Genomic DNA, 22,560 nt, shown 5'->3' with positions numbered 1-22,560 from the left:
TTTTCCCATACCATGTTGTGCTGCAGGGCACTCGTCACCCTCTATCCTTCGCTCCTCCCCTGAAGTTTCACACACACACAAGGCTGGTGGTTAAATAAATTTTGCTAAAAGGCTGGGAAGGTGGAAGAAAATTACTTTACATGTAATACTGGAAGTAAAGTAATAGTAAGCACTAGATAGCCCTGTAATTAAAAGCACTTCAGTCGTGTTCTGTGACCAAGCCTTTCTCACAGAGAATGTTTCCTATTAAGACCTTGGTTATCTTAGGAAGCTCTTCTCTTCTCTACACCTTGGTTGCCTCTCAAAAGACAACAAAACAATTAAAAATGGCAGGAGAATAAGTGGATGCTATACATACACAATCCCAGGATCAAATTGTAATTACAACTAAAATACAAAAAACAAAACAAACAAACAAACAACCCCTCCCCCCTAAACACACACACACACACACACACACACACACACACACACACACACACAATCCTGAATGATGACCTGAAGACTAGCTGGAGAGAATGCTAATAACCAAGTTTGGGAAGTGGAGACCATATAGAGACTAGTAGGAAGCTAGAAAGAGCTGACTGGGCTTGCACAGATAGCAGCTGAAGTTCTGGAGGGATATGTAAACTGTGGAGTGTAGCCACTGAGAACTTCAGGGTCTAAACCCCAAGTTGAGCTCCCCAGTAGAGAGCACCAGAACTGATAATGGTACCCACATGACAGTTGGCTGTGAAAAACAACAGGATTATTGTCTGCCAAGGAGAGATAGCTGGATATGTAGGCACTCTATTAATGATCCAATGCACAAAATTTCATTTGCAGCCACTCATATTGGGCTCTGGAAGAGGAAGGACAGAGTGGACTAGAGCTGTGTGAGCAGAGGCCAGGTTTGGGGGCTTTGACTTTGGAACTCAGAAGGCAGACACCCTGATTTTCTGTGCTGAGTCATTCCCTCATGCTGCAGAGGACATCTTTCTCAGGCCAACCCTTGTTATCAAAGTGGTTTTTGTCTGCAGAGAAGATAGTCACTCCACCTTGTTGGAAAACCCCTTGTCCACCCAGTGGAGTTTCTGAGGCTCTTTATGAGACTGAGAATAACAATTAGCCTCCAGACAGAAGCAAATGCCCCACCCTATTGGAAAACATCTCAATCTACCTGGGAACAATTGCCTGAGGTTACTCAAGACTAAATCCAATCATTCTACAGACAAAGGCAGGTCTTTGGAGGCTTTGAGTCTTTGCCTTTCTAATTAACCAGAAATAGCATTTGACACTGTCCTGCCCTAGGGAATGGGAGGCATAACAGATCTACCTAATACATAATCACAAACCCAATAGGCAGCCAAAATGGGGAGACAAAAAATAATCCCCAAATGAAAGAACAAGATAATTCTCCAGAAGAAGAGCTGATGAAATGGAGATAAAAATTTTATCAGATATAGAGTTCAAAATAATGATGGTAAAGATGCTCAACAGCTTGAGAAAATATGTAGTAACTATGAAGAATCACATAGCACTAATAAAGAATACAGTAGAAGGAATACACAGCAGATTAGGGGAAGTTAAGGATCAGGGAATTAGAAGAAAGGATAGAAAAAAATAACTCAAAGAACCAAAAAGAAAAAAAAACACACAATTAAATAACAGGAGGACAGCTTAAGGGAGCTGAGGGACAATATGAAATATAACAATATTCATATAATGGGTGTGCCAGAAAGAGAAGAAAGTGAGCAAGGGATAGAGAAGATGTTTGAAGACATAATGGCAAAAAACTTCCCTAACCTACTGAAGGAAAAAGTCACACAAGTCCAGGAGGCACAGAGAACCCCAAGAAAGAAGAACCCAAACAGGCCCATGCCCAGACACATCATAACTAAAACACCAATAATTAAAGACAAAGAAAGAATCATAGCGGCAACAACCAAAGTGTTACCTACAAAAAAGCTCAGATAAGGCTGTCTGCTAATTTCTCATCAGAAACTCTACAGGCCAGAAGGAAATGACATAATGTATTCAAGATAATGAAAAATAAGGATCTGAAACCAAGATTACTATATCCAGCAAGGTTATCATTCAAAATAGATGGTGAAATAAAAAACTTCCCAGACAAAAAAAGGCTAAAAGAGTTTAATCACCAACAAAACAGCACTATAAGAAATGCTAAAGGGACTGCTGTAATGAAAATAAGAAATATATATTGAGAGAATCATAGGCATACGGAATTAAAATGACAATAAATAAGTACCTCTTAATAATAACCTTAAATATAAATGGATTAAATGTTCCAATTAAAAGACAGAGGGTAGCTGAATGGATACAAAAACATGATCCAACTATATTCTGTATACAAAAGACCCACCTCAGAACAAAAGATTCACACACAATGAGAGTGAAGGAATGGCCAAAAATTTTCCATGCAAACAGAAACAAAAAATAAGCTGGGGTAGCAATACTCATATCTGACAAAATAGACTTCAAAATGAAGGCCTCATAAGAGACTATAAAGGTCACTACATAATAATAAAGGGATCAATTCAAAAAGAGAATATAACCATGGTAAACCTATAAGCACCCAATATAGGAGCACCTAAGTATATACCTAAAAAAAATTCTAGATGACTTTAAGGGAGAGATCGACAACAATACAGTCATAGTAGGGAATGTTAACAACCACTGACTTCATTGGAAACATCTTTCAGACAAAAAATTAACAAGAATGCAATGACTCTAAATGACACACTGCATAAGAAAGATTTAATTGATATTTATATAATAATGCACATCAAAGCAGCAGAATATACATTCTTCTTGAGCACACATGGGTAATTCTCAAATATAGACCACATGTTAGGACACAAAACAAGTCTCTATAAGTTCACAAAGACTGAAACCATATTAGGCATCTTCTCAGATCACAAAGGCATGAAATTAAAAATCAACTGTAGTAAAAACACTCAAAAACATTCAAACACATGGAGGCTAAATGCATGTTATTAAGTAATGGATGGATTACTAATGAGATAAAAAATAAATCACAAACTTCCTGGAAACAAATGGAAATGAACACATAAAAACCCAAAATCTCTGGGACACAGCAATAGGAGTCCTGAGAGGGAAGTTCGTAGCATTATAAGCCTACCTCACAAAACAAGAAAAAGTAAAAAAATAAGCTATTTAACACTACAACATAAAGAATTAGAAAGAGAACAACAAGAAAAGCCCAGAGCAAGTAGACAGAAGAAATAATACATATCAGAGCAGAAATAAATGACATAGAGACTAAAACACCAATACCAAAAAAAAAAAAAAAAAATCAATGAAACCGAGAGATGGTTCTTTGAAAAGATAAACAAGATTGATGAAATGTTATCCAGACTTATCAAGAAAAAAAAGAGAGAGGACCCAAATACATAAAATCAGAAATGAAAGCTGTGAAGTAACTGATATCACAGAAATACCATGGGTTATAAAAAAATACTATAAACAACTCTATGGCTACAAGCTGGACAATGTGGAGGAAATGGGCAAATTCCTAGAAAAATACAATCTCTCAAAACTGAATAAGGAAGAATCAGAAAACCTGAATAGGCCAATAAAAACTGATGATATGGAAGCAGTAATCAAAATAAAATCCCAGGAAACAAAAATCCTGGTCCAGATGATTTCACAGGAGAGTTTTACTAAACATTCAAAGAATTATCACCTATACTCCTCAAAGTATCAAAAAAATCCAAGAGGAATGAACACTTCTAACCCTTTTTTATGAAACCAGCATTATCCTAATTCCAAAGCCAGATAAAGACACTACAAAGAAAGAGGATTACAGGCCAATATCCCTTATGAACATAGATATTAAATTAATCAACAAAAATATTAGCAAATCAGATTCAGTAATATATTAAAAATATCATACTCCATAACTTAGTGGGATTTATTCCAGAGATGCAAGGCTGGTAACTAACTATTTATTTGTAAATAAATATTTCCAAACTAAATATTTGCAAATCAATAAATGTGCTATATCATATAAATAAATTGAAAGAAAAAAATCACATGATCATATCAATCGATGCAGAAAAAGCATTCAACTAAATTCAACACCCATTTCTGATTAAAAACTCTCAGTAAAGTGTGAATAGAGGGAGCATACCTCAACATGATAATGGCCCTATATGACAAATCTACAGCCAACATCATATTCAATGAGCAAACACTAAAACCATTTCTCCTAACAACAATAACAAGACAGAGGTGTTCGCTTTCACCACTTTTATTCAACATAGTACTTGAAGTCCTAGCCACAGCAATCAGACAAGAAAGAAAAATAAAAGGCATCCAAATTGGAAAGAAGGAAGTAAAACTGTCATTATTTGCAGATGACATGATATTTTACATAGAAAAACCAAAGATCCCACCAAAAAACTAGGAGATTTAATAAATTAATTTGGCACTGTAGCAGGATATAAGTAAACACCCAAAAATCAATGGCATTTCATACACCAATAATGAATTCTCAGAGAGAGAAACTAAACAAACTAAATAATGGAATTTACCATTGCAACAAAAAAGTTAAGATACCTAGGAATAAACTTAACCAAAGAGGTAACAGACTTGTACTCAGAAAAACTACAGGACATTGAAAAAAGAGATACAGGAAGATATAAACAAGTGGAAAATTATACTGTGTTCATGGATTGGTAGAATTAACATAAATAAAATGTCCATACTACCCAAGGCAACATACAGATTCAATGCAATCCCTATTAAAATACCAACAGCATATTTTACAGATCTAGAACAAATACTAAAAAAATGTATACAAAACCAAAAATGACTCTGGATAGCCCCAGCAATCTTGAGAAAGAAAAACAACATTGCAGGAATCACAATGCCAGATATCAAGTTATACTACAAATCCACTGTAATCAAAACAGCCTGGTACTGATATATGAATAGGTATATAGATCAATGGAACAGAATAGAGACCCCACAAATTGACCCAAGCCATCATGCTCAATTAATATTTGACAAAGAAGGCAAGAACATACAATGGAGTCAAGACAGTCTCTTCAATAAATGGTGCTGGGAAAATTGGATGGATACATGCAACAAAATGAAACTAGACCACCAACTTATACCATACACAGGAATAAAATAAAAATGGATAAAAGACTTAAATGTAAGCTGTGAAACCATAAAAATCCCAGAAAGAAACCATAGGCAGCAAAACCTCAGATATCTCTCTTAGTAATATGGATACATCAAAATAAAAAGTTTCTGCACAACCAAGGAAAACATAACAAAATGAAAAGGGAGCCCACTCTACAGGAAAACATATTTACCAATGAGACATCTAATAAAGGGTTAATATTCAAAATATACAAGAAACTTGTACAACTAAACAAAAGGAAGACAAACAATTCAATAACACACACACAACAACAACAACAACAACAACAACAACAAAACAAAATGAGCAAAGGACCTAAATATACATTTCTCTAAAGCACACATACAGATGGCCAAGAGACATGTGAAAAATGTTCAGTCACTGATCATCAGAGATGAAAATTAGAACAACAATGAGTTATTACCTCACACCTGTCAGAAATGGCTACCATCAACAAAACAACAAATGACAAGTGCTAATGAGGATGTGGAGAATAGGAATCCCTAGTATATTGTTGGTGGGAATGCAGATTGGTACAACCATTATGGAGAACAGTATAGAGTTTTCTGAAAATATTAAGTATGGAACTACCATTTGATGCTGTAATCCCACTTCTAGGAATATATCCTAAAAAACCCAAAACCCAAATCAGAATGAATATGTGCACCCCTATATTCATAGCAGTGCAATTTACAATAGCTAAGATCTGGAAACAACCCAAGTGCCCATAAGTAGATGAATGGCTTAAAAATCAGTGGTACATTTATACAATGGAATAATATGCAGTGGTAAAAAGCAGGATCTCTTACTCTTTGAGACAACATGGAGGGACTTGGAGACAATTATGCTAAGTGAAATAAACCAGTCAGAGAAAGACAAGTATCACATGATGTCACTCATATGTGGAATCTAATGAAGAAAATAAATCCAGAGACATAGAAGCATAGAATAGACTGTGGAATCTCAAAGGGAAGGCAAGGTAGGGTGTGTGGGTAAGAAGTGATCAACCAAAGAACTTGTATGCATATATGCATAACCCATGACACAGGCAATAAGATGGTGAAGGGCTAGGGTGCAGGTGGAGGTGGGCTAGAAGACATCAATGGGGCAAGAAAGGGGACATGTAATACTTTCAACAATAAAGATTATTTTTTAAAAGACAACAAAAGGCTCTTAGTCTAATATGTAGCACAACCGGCTATAGTGCACAGCCTATACCAAATTCCAAGTGACTTGATGTGTGCACAGACCATAAAGTACTTTTAATAAACAGAGGTTTCTGTTTAAGGACTGAATAATTCAGCAATACAAAGCCTTACGATGATAGTGTTTCCTTAATCTAGGTAATCTCAAATGCTTTGATAGAACTGTCGTTCTTTAATATGAACATTGCCAATGTACCCAACCACCCTTCATTTCCCCCACACCATCATTTACAGCAGTCGTAGCTATAGTGATTGTGTTCTTGTTGTTTTGAATAATATTTTTATTTCCAATACAGATAAATATGAAACCTCAACACAGAAATATAAGTGAAGAGCATTCCAAGTGGATAGAGTCACTATAGTCCAGACATTGAGGCAAGGGTGCTGGGAGAATGCACAAAGTAGTCTGATTTGTGCATACAAACATATGGCATGTAGATGAACTTCCCTTTGTAAGTGGTCCCCATCACTCACAAAACCAACAATCATCCAAACTAATGATGGCTTTTGAGCAGAAACATTTTTATCTTTGCAATTTTGCTTTATGGAGATATTTCATGAAAGAGATGTGGTTGACCAGGGTGGCCAAGTGGGGAAAGAGGGACAGAAAAATCCATAAGAATACTATTTCAGGAGGGCCTTTGTATATATTACATATATAACAAATAGAGAATTGAAGTAGTTTATTTTAGTACTTGTTATTTTCTGGGCATCTATAAAGGATATGGAGCCTGTTTGATTTATTGCTTCAGTGAATCGAGGAATATTCTGTGGGTTGAAAAAAGTTACTGCTATTATTTTTGATGGTAACTCTCAAAACAAACAAACAAACAAACAAACAAACAAACAAAAAACACCTGATGAGGAATTTAGGAATTAGAAATATCTTGTCCACTAATACATGGCAATAAAAATACTTTTGTATTTTTGACAAAGTGCTAAATTTGACCTCAATAGAACTAAGGGACATATTTAAAAGGATTGGGTGGTAGTTATACTGAGCCCTTCAAGGCAGCCACAGCCAAAATAAAGATCAGAATTACCTTTCCATTAGAACCATTCTGATAAATGCCACAACCCTAAGTGTTGTGAATGGTAAAATTGTCTTCCATAGGAATGGATTTTATTCAATTCAGTATATCATCTCCTCCATCCAAAAGGTGTGACCACTGTTTCTGACTTCTGTTTTGATACTTCTGAGCATTTGGAAGTGGAGTGGAGGTGAGTGGGTACTAAGGGAAACTATATCCAATACAGTATCTGGAGCTTCAGTCCATATTCTTTAGTCTACTTCATTTCTCTCAAGAGACCAACTGCTAAGATGAATCAACTTTAGTAATTTCATATAATTAGAAAGATACCTGAATTATGGATGTCTTGTGCCCTATTCTGCTTCTGCATTAGAGAGCATTGGGCCTGGTCAACACACTGAAACCTGGAAAGGAAGAGAGAGAGGCATATTTACTAGGTCTGAGAGAAGATACACTTAACTATGTACTTGCCCTGTGATAGGACTTTACTTACGTTAACAAAGTAATACACATAAATATCCATTGTGTCAACGAGGAAGCAAATTCAGAGAGGTTGGATAATTTACCAAAAATTACACAGTAAGTGGTGGAGTCATTTATTAAAATCCTTTTCATCTCTAAAGTTGCATTTTCCCTGTGGAATATGCTTCTCATTAGTTAAAGGACAATCCACTGTGATTTATCTGAAGTAACTGTGTACAGCCCAGATGAAACAGAGCCAATAGCTCCCTTTTCTGCCAGAGCTCATCTTGGCAAAATTATTGCTGGAGGTTGTATTCTGCAATGATTAAGCAGTCACCAAGAGGGAGGTTATTTGTTTATTTTTAATGAATTGGTACAATTGCTCATATTGAGTGCTAGGTAAACAACCTGCCAGAGAGACACTGCTAGGAAGGTCAAATAAAAACAAGGTCTTAGTGCCTTTAAATTTGTGTGGTGTAATTTTGTTTGGCAGCCCAGGGAGGATACTGTTTTCCTATTGAGTTGTTATGATGACTGCTGTGCAATTGTTTGCCCAACTCTCTGACTTTGCATGTTCACTGTTCTCTAGGTTCAGAAATTACCACTCTGCTGCATTTAAAGTGAGGAGAATAACTCCTGGGAAAATACCACATTAATATAACTAAACATATTCTATTAGCAGAACTGGAATGCTGAGGTGGTCACTTGCAACAGAAAGATGAACAAATTGATGCAGTGAGCAGAGCAGCCATCCAGACCTTATACTGAACAAGACTGTGCTTTCCTCCCAGTTATCTCCTTTTGTTCACAGGCCCCACTCCACATTTCCTAGATGATAGACTCAGTCCTGGCTTCACAATGGCCAGGTCTCCGCTCTCAGGGCAGAGATATGTGTCAATCATTGTACCTCAACAATGGAGATGAAGTACTTTCCCCCTAAATTACTTAGGAAAATTGCTTCAATTTCCTATTTCATTTTTGGCCTTTAGCTGAGAGAGTCTAACCCAACTAAACCATTACTGAGTGACTCCTGCAGGGCTATTTTTAAAATGCCATTGGGTAGTCATTAAAGCCTTGTTTAGCTGCTGGAATATTATTGCTTTCAACTTCCTTAGTTTCTTCCCTCTGAAAAGTCCAAGGTACTTGTTAAATTTCAAAAGTATTCCATATTTACAATGGAGAGACTGATGAAAAAATTAGGTTCCACATATTTACAAACTTGAATATGCTCAGTTCAGCTGTATTTTTCACGTGAGGTTTTCTTTGGAGAGGGTCCTTGATCTCCTTAAATAAGAGAATTCTAAGGACAAAAAGCTAAGCTTTCAGGCAAGATCCTATTGAACACATTGAAATTAATCCAATTGTTACATATGAAAATTTCTAAATATTTGACACAGTGATAATAATGTACATTGATAGTCTACTATGTGCCACATGCTTTATTTATGTTATTTCACTGAATTCTCAAAGGATTCTTATGGTCAGGAATTTTCCTCACTTTTTTATACGTGCCTAAGCGTAGACCACAATTTCTATTGGAGCAGAGATGGTGTCCAATTTATTCATTCTTGTATTCCCAGGAGCAAGCAGTGGCCCTGCTTGTATAGATACTTCATAAATATTTGGTGAATTACCTTGACCCTCAGTGTATGTTTATTAATTGTGAACTGAATTACTTGAGGAAACTGAAGATGGGAAAAATTAAGTGACACACCCAAAGATCTCAGAGTCATTAAATGGTGGGTTAAAACTCAAACCAACCAGTTCCCTAATTTAGGAACTATCTATTAAGACTAGAAATTTCCAGAACCCTTCTCATGGATCATTTCTCTAGCACCTCTGTGAGTAGCTACCATTACTGATGGGTTACCAAACCTGTGTTTGTTTTCTGGAAAACACTGCCTTCCAAATAACAAATGAGGTTCTTCCTGGTACTGAGGCAGAAACCTTTCCTGTGTCAGGCAGAAATGGCCATTTAGGGGTGGATATTCAAGGGAATATGACTGAGAGATTTATTTCTGACAGAAGTGATGCTGGAAAAGGGTATTTATCTTCCATGGTTGAGGGATAGGTGATTGTCATGTTCTATCTTTGGCGAACAAAATAATATGACAGCCATAAGTACTATGAAAGCTAATCAGGCCCTTTCTGGGATTAGCTAAAGTCTTCTCCTGTGAAAAAAACACAGTGTCTTTAAGTCCAAGTGAAACCGGAGCTGAGCTATGAATCTGTTCAGGGATTTGACCAAAAGATAAGAACAGACAAGCAAGAGAGAAAGCCAACCAATGATGAAAGGCCGCCCTAACCGGTTTGGCTCAGTGGATAGAGCGTCGGCCTGCAGACTGAAGGGTCCCAGGTTCGATTCTGGTCAAGGGCATGTACTTTGGTTGCGGGCACATCCCCAGTGGGGGGTGTGCAGGAGGCAGCTGATCGATGTTTCTCTCTCATCGATGTTTCTAACTCTCTATCCCTCTCCCCTCCTCTCTGTAAAAAATCAATAAAATATATTTAAAAAAAAAAAAAAGAAAGGCTATGGGGATTTTAGTGCATGGCAAAATTTGTTATAGGACACAAATTCTTGAAACAAGCAGATTCCAGGGCAAGAGAATAATAAAGAAGGGAAGGACTATGAAAGATTTGGTAGTACCTACACATCTAAATGTTAGTTTCTAAGATAATTTATTTTATTTTATTTTTTTTAGATCAACCAAACATATTTAATACAAAAACCTTTTAATATACAAATTGTCATCAACAGCATCCATGTAGCAGTGAAGGGATGGGGAACATGGCAGAGGAAGGTGGTTTTCAGGGTCCCTACTGTTTCCTATGCCTGCAATCACTCCGTAGCCTGTGAGAGCATAAGGTCTTAGCAGAAGGCAAAGGCAGCCAGAGGCCCTGATGCCAAAACTGACAAATCCTGGTCGGCTGCTCCAACAGTGGCAGCCTCCAGGGAAATCCAGATCCAGTTAGGAGGTAACAAGGAGGTGGTTGTGACTGAGAGGAGAATCAACCACTATTCCTCAGCATCCAGCTGATCACACTTTTGTGAACAGTTTTCCAGGGGCTGCTGGATTGAAAAGACCTAAAAATTGTTCTGGGAAAAGGACAGAAATTGTGTCCGACTCTACTTTCTAACTCAGATACCCTGACTCCAGAAAGCTGGGTGGATCTACTCAAATGTTTGGGAAGGGAAATGGCAGAGCCTTTGGTCCAACAGGGCTGGAACCACTGACCAAGAGAGCCTCAAGGAAAACCAGGGGGGTCTGTGGGAAGAGCTCTGGGTCAATGGTACTTACATGGGAGCCTGGTGACACAATGGCTTATGTATGGAAGAGAGAAAGGACACAAGTTAGAGAGAAGAACTAAAGCACCTGTTTTTTATAAGCCAGGGCAGTAAAGGTGAGGGAATCTTTCTGGGCTGAGGTTGGGAGAGACCTGAGGCCCATTCTTTCCTCAGGGATCAATTTGATAGGCCGGAATATAGTTGATGGTCCCAAAGCCTTCCAGGTGGCCCCCAGAGGACTCTCTGAGAGGCCTAACTGCCCCCTCCAGATGTGTTGGGAGACTGGCCATAGTCCTAGCTAGGCCCAGGTAGGGCCTGGAGTCCCCCAGTTAAGACCTCAGTTAGATGCAGTCCATGGAGTTCTCCGGGAGGAGGCCAGGGACACAACCAGGGAGCCACAAGCCCTTGACAGGGGTACAGTTGATGGGGAGGCTGCAGCTTAGGGCAGGGTCCTGGTTCTCTATGGCCTCCAGCCTGTCCGTGTTGTTGTCCCAGTTGATGTGGAAATGGGTCACTCAGGGATTCGAGGCCAAGATGTTCTGTTGGAGTGGGGAGAAGTCTGGCTTTGGGGGTGGGTTCTCCCGCAACTCTGGGTCGGGGTACTCATTGTTGACGTAGTAGCCCAAACGGATGAACTCCTGCCCATGGTAGGTGCAGGTGATGAGGACCATGGTCACACCAATGGCGTCGCTCTCAGGGATGAGGGATGGGTTGGGAGCATCGGCCTGAAAGACTAACATGTGTCTTCCTGCTGGGATAGGGCCGACCAGCACTGAGTCTAGGATTTGATCAAACTCCTCACTCTCAGCTGAGCCAACATAAATTATCTTCTGCTCTAGGTCGTCCGCCAGAGCCTCATTGCACTCGAAGCTGATCTCAAACCGGAAAGGGCTGTGGAAAGGGCTCGGATTCTCCAGCACCGCCACGTTCAGCACCGATACCTTGGCCATTGCCTCGCCGGCTGGGATTGAAGCCAATGCTGGGTCTGAGCCCACGCCTGGATCCTGTAGGATCAGCGGGACAGCGTTGCCCACAGAGCCTCCCGCCGTCTCTGTCCGTAGACTCAGTTTCTAAGATAATTTAGATCTTTCTATGATTTCCAACCTTAGGCCCTAAATTATCCAAGTCAATATATTCTGTAAATGTTTAACTCTACTAGTGAATTCCCTTTTATTTAAAACTAGAGGCCTGATGCTTGAAATTCGTGCACAGAGGGGTGTCCCTCAGCTCGGCCTGCACCCTCTCCAATCCAGAACCCCTTGGGGGATGTCCAACTGCCTGCAGTTGGGCATCCCACTCTCAATCCAAGACCACTGACTCCTAACCTCTCACCTGCCTGCCTGCCTAATGCCCCCAACTGCCCTCCCGTGCCAGCCTGATCTCACCCGTAACTGACCTCCCCTGCTGGCCTGATCACCCCTAACCGCCTCTGCCTCGACCCCCACCACCATGGCTTTGTCCGGAAGGAAGTCGGATGTCTGGAAGATGGCAGGTCCACCCGGTCTAATTAGCTTATTACCCTTTTATTAGTATAGATGTACAATTGAAGGAGAAATAGAGGTCATTGATTAACCCTTTTTTATATTTTATTTTTATTTTCTTTATTGAATAAGCTATTACATATGTGTCCTTATCTCCCCCTTTGTCCCCCCACCCACCTTCTCATGCCCTCACCCCCTGGTGTCTGTGACCATTGGTTATGCTTATATGCATGCATACAAGTCCTTTGGTTGATCTTTTCCTCTTCCCCTCACCCTCTCCTACCTTTCCTCTGAGGTTTGATGGTCTGATCGATGCTTCTCTGTCTCTGGATCTGTTTTTGTTTATCAGTTTACTAGGGGCCCGGTGCACGAAATTTGTGCACTGGGTGTGGCGGGGGGGGAGTGTCCCTCAGCCCAGCCTGCCCCCTTTCACACACTGGGAGCCCTCAGGCATTGACCCCCATCACCCTCCAATCGCAGGATTGGCCCCTTGCCCAGGCCTGACGTCTCTGACAGAGGCGTCAGGCCTGGGCAGGAGACCCTCATTTCCCCCCATCACTGGTTCTGCCCCCAGCCCAGGCCTGATGCCTCTGGCCCAGGCATCAGGCCTGGGCAGGGGACCCCCAGACCCCTCCGATTGCTGGCTCTGCCCCTTGCCCAGGCCTGATGCCTCAGCCAGAGGCGTAGACCCCCATCACCCTCTGATCACCTGATCAGCCCCTTGCCCAGGCCTGACGCCTCCGCCAGAGGTGTCAGGCTTGGACAGGGGACCCTCATCTCCCCCCGATCACTGGCTCTGGCCCCCGCCCAGGCCTGAGGCCTCTGGCCCAGGAATCATGCCTGGGCAGGGGACCCCCATCTCCCTCTGATCGCTTGCTCCACCCCCCGCCCAAGCCTGACGCCTCTGACCCAGGCTTCAGGCCTGGGCAAGGGGACCATCATATCCCCCCAATCCCCAGCTCAGCCCCCCGCCCAGGCCTGATGCCTCGGCCAGAGGAGTTGACCCTCATCACCCTCCGATCACCAATCACCGGATCGGCCCCTTGATCAGGCCTGAGGCCTCCGGCAGAGGTGTCAGGCCTTGGCAGGGGACCCCCAGCTCCCCGCGGTTGCAGGCTCCGCCCCTGCCCAGGCCTAACGCCTCTGGCTGAGGCATCCGGCTTGGGCAGCGGGGACCCGCAGCTGCAGCGGCCCCGCGATCGTGGGCTCCGCTTTAGGCCCAGGCAAGGGACCCCTAGCTCCCGGGACTGCCAGCTTCGACCGTGTCCAGCTCTAATCGCTGGCTCCACCCCTACTTTCTGCTATCACTGGCCAGGGCGGCAAAGGCGCCTGATTCTCCGATCATGGCTGGGGGGCAGGGCAAAGGCAGCCCCAGGGCCGCCTTTGCCCTGCCCCCCAGCTCTTAGCTCCCCCCTGGGTTTCTGATCACTGTCAGTGGCAGGGGGCTTCTTCCTGCTTTCCCTTTCACCTCCCTGCATTGTGCCTACATATGCAAATTAACCGCCATCTTGTTGGCAGTTAACTGCCAATCTTAGTTGGCAGTTAATTTGCATATAGTCCTGATTAGCCAATGAAAAGTGTATCGTCGTACGCCAATTACCATTTTTCTCTTTTATTAGTGTAGATGTTGTTCATTATATTCCACAAATGAGTGAGATCCTGTGATATTTATCTTTCTCTGTCTGACTTTTTTCGCTTAGCATAATGCTCTCCAGTACCATTCATGCTGTTGCAAATGGTAGGAGTTCCTTCCTTTTTACAGCAGCATAGTATTCCATTGTGTAGATGTACCACAATTTTCTAATCCACTCATCTACTGAAGGGCACTTAGGCTGTTTCCAATTCTTAGCTATGGTAAATTGTGCCACTACGAAAATGGGGGTGCATATGTCCTTTCTGATTGGTGTTTCTGGTTTCTTGGGATATATTCCTAGAAGTGGGATCACTGGGTCAAATGGGAGTTCCATTTTTCGTTTTTTGAGGAAACTCCATACAGTTCTCCACAGTGGCTGCACCAGTCTGCATTTCCACCAGCGGTGCATGAGGGTTCCTTTTTCTCCTCATCCTCGCCAGCATTTGTCATTTGTTCATTAAGCCTTTTTACTCCAACATTTGATTTCTGATTACTGAACTAACATCAAAAGCCTCATCCCTTTTTTTAATTTTTATTGAATCTTCCCTTACTCACTTGCTTTCTGAACCACTTTACAAGGTCCTTTTGGTGAGGGCTGTTTGTTGGGGTTCTTTCTTTGCCTCTAAGCACTAACTTCCTGTCTGACCTTGGGCATGTCTTAGCTTCTCTGTGCCTCAGTTTCCCTGTTTCTAAAATAAAAATAATACTAATACCTTCCTCACTGTTTATCTGTATGTGGAATATCATGATCCTCACAACACATAAAGCATACCAAGCAGGGAATGGCACAGTAAATGTGGTGGATCCACACAACTGGGGCCTAACCTTGCTATATTCTACTGCTGTAACAAAGGAGAGTGAAACAAAGAGATCCTTTTTGAAAACTTTACTTGTGTATATGTGCTTAGGTAATTGAGAAGCATTCATGTCCTTATCATGTAATTGTGCACTTTTTGTCTGCTTACTCATTTTCTTCAAATTGCTTTATGAATGGCAATTCTCCCTAAAGAAATAGGACCCTGATGTCAGTATCTCTGTGAGGAATTTGTTTTGTATTCTTTAATGTCACTCAACAATATTTATAACACTTGGCAGTTTTTCAAAGCTCTTTCAAAGACATCTCAGTCACTCTATAAGGCAATTCTGTATGGTACATGTTGTAATTCTGCCTTTACAGGTGAAAGAACTGGGGCTCAAGGAGGTGATTTATTTTGCATCCCTGGATGAGAGTGAGGGGTAAGAGGCAAATCTCTGTTAAGAACCTACAACTTTCTTTCCCCCACCCCTTTTTATAGCTGCACTAGAGGCCTGGTGCATGAAATTTGTGCGGCGGCGGGGGGTTCCTTTAGCCCAGCCTGCACCCTCTCCATTCCAGGACCCCTTGGGGGATGTCCAACTGCTTGTTTAGGCATGGTCCTGGGGATTGGGCCTCAACCAGCAGTCAGATATCCCTCTCACAATCCAGGACCGCTGGCTCCTAACTGCTCACCTGCCTGTCTGCCTGATCGCCCCTAATTGCCCCCCCCCCCCGCCATCCTGATTATCCCTAACTGCCTCTGTCTGTCTACCTGATTGCCCCTAACTGCGCCGCCTGCCAACCGGGTTTCCCCCAACTCTCCCCGCCCCCCGCCAGCCTGGTCGCCCCTTACTGCCCCCCTGTCAGCCTGGTCGCCCCTAACTGCCCCCACCTGTTGGCCTGGTCGCCCCTTACTGTTCCCCCTGCTGGCCTGGTCGCCCAACTGCCCCCCTCTGCTTGCCTGGTTTCCCCTCACTGCCCCCCCTGCCATCCTAGTTGAGCCAACTGTGCACCCTCCTGGCTTGGGTGCCCTTCACTGTCCCCCTGCCCCCTCTGCCAGCCTGGTTGCCTTTCACAGTCTGCTGCTCAGTCATTTGGTCATCCCTCACTAACCCCCTGCCGGCCTGGTTGCACCACACAGCCTGCTTGTATAGTCGTTTGGTTGTCCCTCACTAATCCCCCCACCAGCCTAATCGCCCCACTCAGCCTGTTCAGTCGTCTGTTTGGTTGTTTCAGGTGTGATGGCCCCTGGCTCTTTATATATATATAGATAGTATTCCATTGTATAGATGTACCACAGTTTTTTAATCCATTCATCTGCTGATGGGCACTTAGGCTATTTCCAAATCTGAGTTTGCCGGGAGCCGGTCCATCCTTGCTGTTTCAAGGGACCTGGCATATATGGCATACGGTTCTTAATATGTTTGCTCACCTTCTTGGCGCTGTGTTTTAACCAAGGTCACCTCTCCGAGAAAGGTTGTTTCCCCAGGTAGGGATTTTCCCCTGAAGTTAGGGAGGGAATAAAACCTCTTAACTAAGTGCCAGGCGGGTAATTAATCATTTTAACTATGAACAATCATGCTTAAGCTACATAATCTTTACTCCCTGGAATGGAGATAAGAAACGCCCTAACCTTTGGAATAGAGATTGATAGGATTGGAATCAACTGGTATAAATACAGATGCAACAAGACAACAACAGACAGAATTCAGAAGACAGAACCTACGCGGAACCTGGAGATGGAGGAGCTTCGCTGGAGAGAACATAGCAAGGGATCCTGGACTGAACCTGACTGCAGAGGTTGGCAAGAGAGCCTGACTAGAACCTGGTGACTGAACCTGGCTGGAGAACCTAGCAAGAGAACATGGACAGCAGAACCTCTCTGGAGATCCAGACCAGAACTTGGCTAGAGATCCTGGCTAGGCTGCTGATCAACTGAACACTGTCTCCGTGTCATTCCTTCTTCGCTGACTCCGTCTACGCCTTTGGGAACCCCTGGACCCGCTGGGGTTGGACCCCGGCATGAGTTATTGTAAATTTCACTGCTAACCGATTGCAACAGCATGGATGGAAGTAGAGAGCATTATGCTAAGCCCAGTAAGACAGTCAGAGAAAGATAAGTATCACGTGATCTCACTCATATGTGGAATCTGATGAACAACATAAACTAATGAAAAAAAATAGACCCAGAGACATGGAGACATTGAACAGACTGTCAAACCTCAGAGGGAATGCAGGGGAGGGGGGGAGATCATGTGCGTATGTGCATAACCCATGGACACAGACAGTAGGGTGGTGAGGGCTTAGGGGGAAGAGGGGTTGGAGACAGAAATAGGGGGAAAAAACAATAAGGATTTATTTTTTTAAAAAGAGTTGTTAGGAAACAATTACCAATAATTTTGAACTTAGTGAATTGTTTGAACTGGATGAATTATTAGATGAATTAATTAATGGAAAAATTGATTTTCAGAGATGCAGCCAACTTCTGGTGACACATGAAAAGTGTTCAATAAATATTTGTAAAAAAAACTACAACTTTTCTTTCCAGAATCTGTGTTCTCCCCACCTTACCAAGCTGCCTCCTGTACTGGTAAGTATCTACTGATCCATGGCTACTGTTCATGGTTCCAATCAATCTAGAAAGTGCAAGGGGGCTGACCTGCTCCAGATCAGTTTCCTTAGCAAGGCAGGAGTCTAGACACACAGTATTACTGATTGGGAATGCCTTGTACCCCCATTTCCTGTGTCCTGTTTCCCTGAAGCTTTGGCTGAACCCACTGCTCACCTTCCACAGGTGCTGCACATGGTCACTTGGATGGCACAATCAAGGCCAAGGACTCAGAGCACTTTTCAGAATTATTGCAATAAGAGCAGTGCCATCTATGTGCTATGGTTGCCCTCTGAAGGCAGAGGTCAGAAGCTAATCATCTGTCCTCTGCCCCTCTTACAGATTGGAGCAACCTTCCATAGCAGTATGATATTGGCCTCACACCTACATTGGGCCTTTGCCTGGTTTCTGAATTCCCACCAAGGCACACTTAGAGCAGCTGAGGGGAGGGTCACTGTGGTCCTGTGCTCTCAAATCACTCCCCATTAATACTCTTTATAGATACTGTTATTGTTAGAAGAAAACCATTTGGAGAACTGTGTGATTATGGCAAGTGGCCAGCTGGAGGCATTGAAGAAAATATCTTTTTATATTTTCTTTTATTGAGTTTGAAGAATTTGAAGTTTAATGCAGAGTTTTGTATTGTATTTCAATACAGAAAAACTTGAAAGATAATCTCTCTTAAAGCTATGGATCTTGGTAACACTTTGATTAAATAATTGTTAGCTATCTACATTTCCCTACACTCACCATAGACCTTTCTTGAACCTTGGTAATTCCACCTTTGATTTCATTGTTTTATCAATGAAGGTGGAAGGGAAAATGAAATACAATTTAATGAGTGTTTTACTTATCATCCAATATGCAAAAAGAGAAACGTAGAACACACACACACAAATAAATCTCACACTGTCAAGCTTGGTAGGCAGGAGCTTTTTGTTGTTGTTTTAAATCTAAACTCACTGGTTACAGAACTAGTAAATTAGTTTTCTGATTAAAATGTAATCAACTTTCAACAATTTCTTCTTTATATTCATAAGACATTCTGGTATGCTGTATGCATAAGACATAGTGTTGCTTCTCCTGTTCTTACAATAAAAAGACATTTAATAATATAGTGTTATATCATTTTTATTGTGTTTATGATTATGTGTCCTTTACTCTAGAAACTCAGTTGCACACTCCTAGACAACAGAGATCATGTGTTCAGTGTTTTCTAGAGTCTCCATGCATAGAATGTAGCAGCATGTATCTCACATGTGGGAGGAGGCAAGAGAAAGGCAGAGAGTTTCTAAGTGCAGAAATGCTCTAAGACACAAAATTTGTAGCTCATATTCAAACACAGCTATTTGACCCTTTAAGCGGTTCTCAACCTGTGGATCTCAAACAATGAAAATATATCCTGCATAGCAGATATTTACATTACAATTCATAACAGTAGCAAAATTACAGTTATGAAGTAGCAACGAAAATAATTTTATGGTTGGGGGTCACCACAACATGAGGAACTGTATTAAAGGGTCGCGGCATTAGAAAGGTTGAGAACCACTGCTTATCCAATTAGATGAGTACTACATAAGGTTTCTGAAATGGAAAATGGAAAAAAATACTGTATACATATATTGACTTCAGAGAGGAAGGGAGAGAGGGAGAGAAACATGATAGATGAGAGAATCATTGGTTGCTTCCTACAAATCCCACAACCTGGGCATATGCCCTGACCGGGAAACGAATAGTGACCTCCTGGTTCATAGGTCGATGTACTGTAGCATTTCTTAAAGTGCTATTCAACATACCTCCAGAATAGAAGCTGAGTAGGCCATAGAATCTGCTGAAGCTGAAAGGCGCACCGCCCGCCTCTCCGGGTGGTGCGGGGGGAGGAGTCTGGCCGCCTGGCTCTGGGATCCCTCCGTGCCTGCTGTGGGGCCTGGCCTCCCCGGAGCAGGTCCGAGTGTCCGGACCCTCTGCGTGGTGGCCAGCGGCGGGCCGAGGGGTGGGGCCGGGGGGCGACTGACCACGGGGGAGGTCATAGGAGTGGAAGGCCTCACCGCCTGGCTCTTTCCTCCCTTCCCCCATGGTCGGCTCCCCGCTTGCCTGCACTGGGGCCAGGGGTCCATGTGGCCCTCGGGGCCCGGTCGGGGGGGGGGCCGGGGCCTGCGTGGGCCAGCCGCCGGGCCCCATGGGGGGGGGCATTAGCTCCCCGGCCCACGGTGGGAGCCCGGCGCGGGCTGCCACCCGCCCGCTGCCCCCCGGACCGGGCCCAGTGCAGCAGCAGCGGCAGCAGAGTGGGGCGCGTGCCCTAGCTCGGGGAGGCCGCCATGCTGCAGTGCACCGGCCCCATGGGCCTGGCCTGCTCAGAGCGGATGCCGCTCCTCCAGAGCTGGGCTGCTCCACCGGCCGCACCCCGTTTGCTGGGCCTGTGCCGCCCAGACGCGCTGGAGTCCCAGTCTGCCCGCAGGCCGGCTGCGGGTGCTGTGCGGGAGGGCCATCCTGCCTTGTGGCGAGTTCGAGCGGCAGCAGCAGGAGCCGGGCAAGGACTGCGCCCTCCATCTTGCCTTGGGTCCTCCATCTTGGGACAGAGCCATGTGCGCCCTCCATCTTGCCTTGGGTCCTCCATTTTGGGACGGTGCCATGTGCTTCCTCACGGGAAGAAGCCGCTGCTAGCCGCACCCAGGATTTCTCTGGACTAACCAATAATAATCAAGGGAAGTGCACACCATCACTATGACCACATCCTGTACCGACTCGCGCCTGGCCAATCAGCGGGGCCCACAGTCCCCTCTCCTGCCCTCACTCCACCCCCCTTTAAAACCCCCTGTCTCATCAGGCCCCTCTCTCTCGGCCACTGGAGCTTACCGTTGCATCGGTGAGTGTGGCAGGGGAGCCAAACCTGGGTTTGAAATAAATGACTCTTTGCTTTTGCATCATACTGACTGGCTCCCTGGGGGTCTTGGGAACTTTGAAATCTGGGCACAACAAAGCCTTGTTTCGTTGTTGCTTTTTTTAAAAAAATTAATGATTATGGATGGAAAAGTAACACTTTAGACTCCAGAAAAAAAAAAAAAGCAAAATGGCTCTAAAATGAATATAGAGCCATGTGAAGCTCAGAGGACCAATGATATCCCTGTGTATGTATGTCAGTATGTGCCTATATGTATATAGATGCCCAAAGCTCTACATTCCTTCCCTTCCCTTTCTTACTACATTTTTTACAACAGCCCTCTTTGATGGCCTTCCCCAAAGGCCCAAGGGAAACAATATTTGCATATTAATTATGTATAACAAAAGCAAAACTCAATCTCAACGAATATGTTTAGTAATTTTCTTTGTTATGGAGGATGTGGAATTGATATAAACTAACAGTTAGTACATTTGCTAGTATTTTCCAACAATGTCTACATTTTTCTGCTTTCTAACTTATGCTTTAACCTAGTGAATTATAATTTTTATCTGAGGCCAAAAATAATTATTCACTGCCATGTCTAGGTTTCTATGGTTAGTTATGAGACCTAGAGTCAATTCAAGATTTTTACTTTTAACACTGTACATAAAAATCTGATTAGCAAGTACTTTTCACTGATCTTGTTCTCTTTCAGAATCACCTCCGCTTTCTCGCATTTTAAATTATTCTCTAGAGGATGAAAAATGGGAGCCTAATAAGCATACTGTCATGCATCTTATCCCAGGGCCAGACTGGAAATACAACTAAATTGGAGAACAATCACCCAGAATGACCAACTGAGGTCCAGATGAGGAGGTGACTTATATCATGGAAGCACAGAGAAAACCTGGAAACCAGTAGGAAGGGTGAGGTCATGAGAGGAGTGGACCCAGCTCCCAGGGGCTGCAGGGGGAGCCCAGAGGAGGGAGGGAGACCTGTGCTACAGGAGAGTCTGTTCACTCAGAAAACAGGCTCAGAGCCCAGGCTGGGCTCCAAAGCCCTGAGCACCAGAGACACAACCCATGGCTGTGCACGTAACATCCAAGTGTGAAAGGGAAAGGCAATGTGGTTGCTGGCTGCTGGGGAGTCTAGAGCTGAGACTCCAGCTGCGAAAGGTGGCACAGAAGCTGCCGTTGTTTTGTTGTTGCTTTTTTTTTTTGCTCTAAACCTAGACGAGTGGTTGGCAAACTCATTAGTCAACAGAGCCAAATATCAACAGTACAATGATTGAAATTTCTTTTGAGAGCCAAATTTTTTAAACTTAAACTATTTAGGTAGGTACATTGTTATTAACTTAATTAGGGTACTCCTAAGCTGGCCTTTGCTAAAAACGTCCTCAGTCTGATTGAGGTACGTTTGCTGAGGTCAACCCTTTCCAACTCTCCCATCCACACTCATCTTGTATACTTGTTTCGTCTATCTCCTTTCGTTCATCCTCTCTATATGTCCAAACCATCTCAACATACCTTTCCAATCCTAGACACTACATCTTCTTTCATTCCACAACATTCCCTAAAATTAACTTAATAAACTTTACTTAAAGTTTTAAGTCTTAAACTATAGGTATATCGAATAAAACTTGATATCATACTTAATAACAATATTATTTATTGATAAAATTAAATTCCTTACATTTTGCCTTACAATATCCATAAAATTAAATCATGACAATGATTGACAAACATTAATGTGAACAATGGCCTTGCATCTCCTTGGAAAGTTTGGGTAAGTCAGGTTTGTATGTTGTTGTTTTTAATTTTAGGCACGATTCCAGGTTCTCATCAATAAGACAACTTCTCAATTTACTCTTGATAAGGTTCATGCTTGAAAATGATTGTTCACATAAATATGTAGACCCGAATAAGGAAAGAACAGCAAACACTAGTTTTTTCAGTTGATTATATGAGTCAGGAATACTATTCCAGGTGTTAAAATCAACTTCTC

General features: G+C 42.8%; 1 protein-coding gene across 1 annotated transcript; it reads right to left on the bottom strand.

The window, feature by feature from the left end:
• Window positions 1-10,572: 10,572 nt before the first annotated feature.
• Window positions 10,573-12,203, bottom strand: LOC132226313 (histone chaperone ASF1B-like). Its single transcript, XM_059681067.1, has one exon. It carries the CDS (start codon window positions 12,105-12,107, stop codon window positions 11,673-11,675), a length of 435 nt encoding a protein of 144 aa, XP_059537050.1. The 5' UTR covers window positions 12,108-12,203; the 3' UTR covers window positions 10,573-11,672.
• Between the last annotated feature and the right edge of the window lie 10,357 nt (window positions 12,204-22,560).

The sequence above is a fragment of the Myotis daubentonii genome, chromosome 2, assembly GCF_963259705.1.
Source record: "Myotis daubentonii chromosome 2, mMyoDau2.1, whole genome shotgun sequence".
NCBI lineage: Eukaryota > Metazoa > Chordata > Mammalia > Chiroptera > Vespertilionidae > Myotis > Myotis daubentonii.
Note: the sequence above shows the minus strand (reverse complement) of the source record. Positions and strands in the feature narration are given on the sequence as shown.

Coding starts and splice junctions, on each gene's coding strand:
- LOC132226313 (XM_059681067.1), bottom strand. CDS start 12,107: ATGGCCAAGGTATCGGTGCTGAACGTGGCGGTGCTGGAGAATCCGAGC.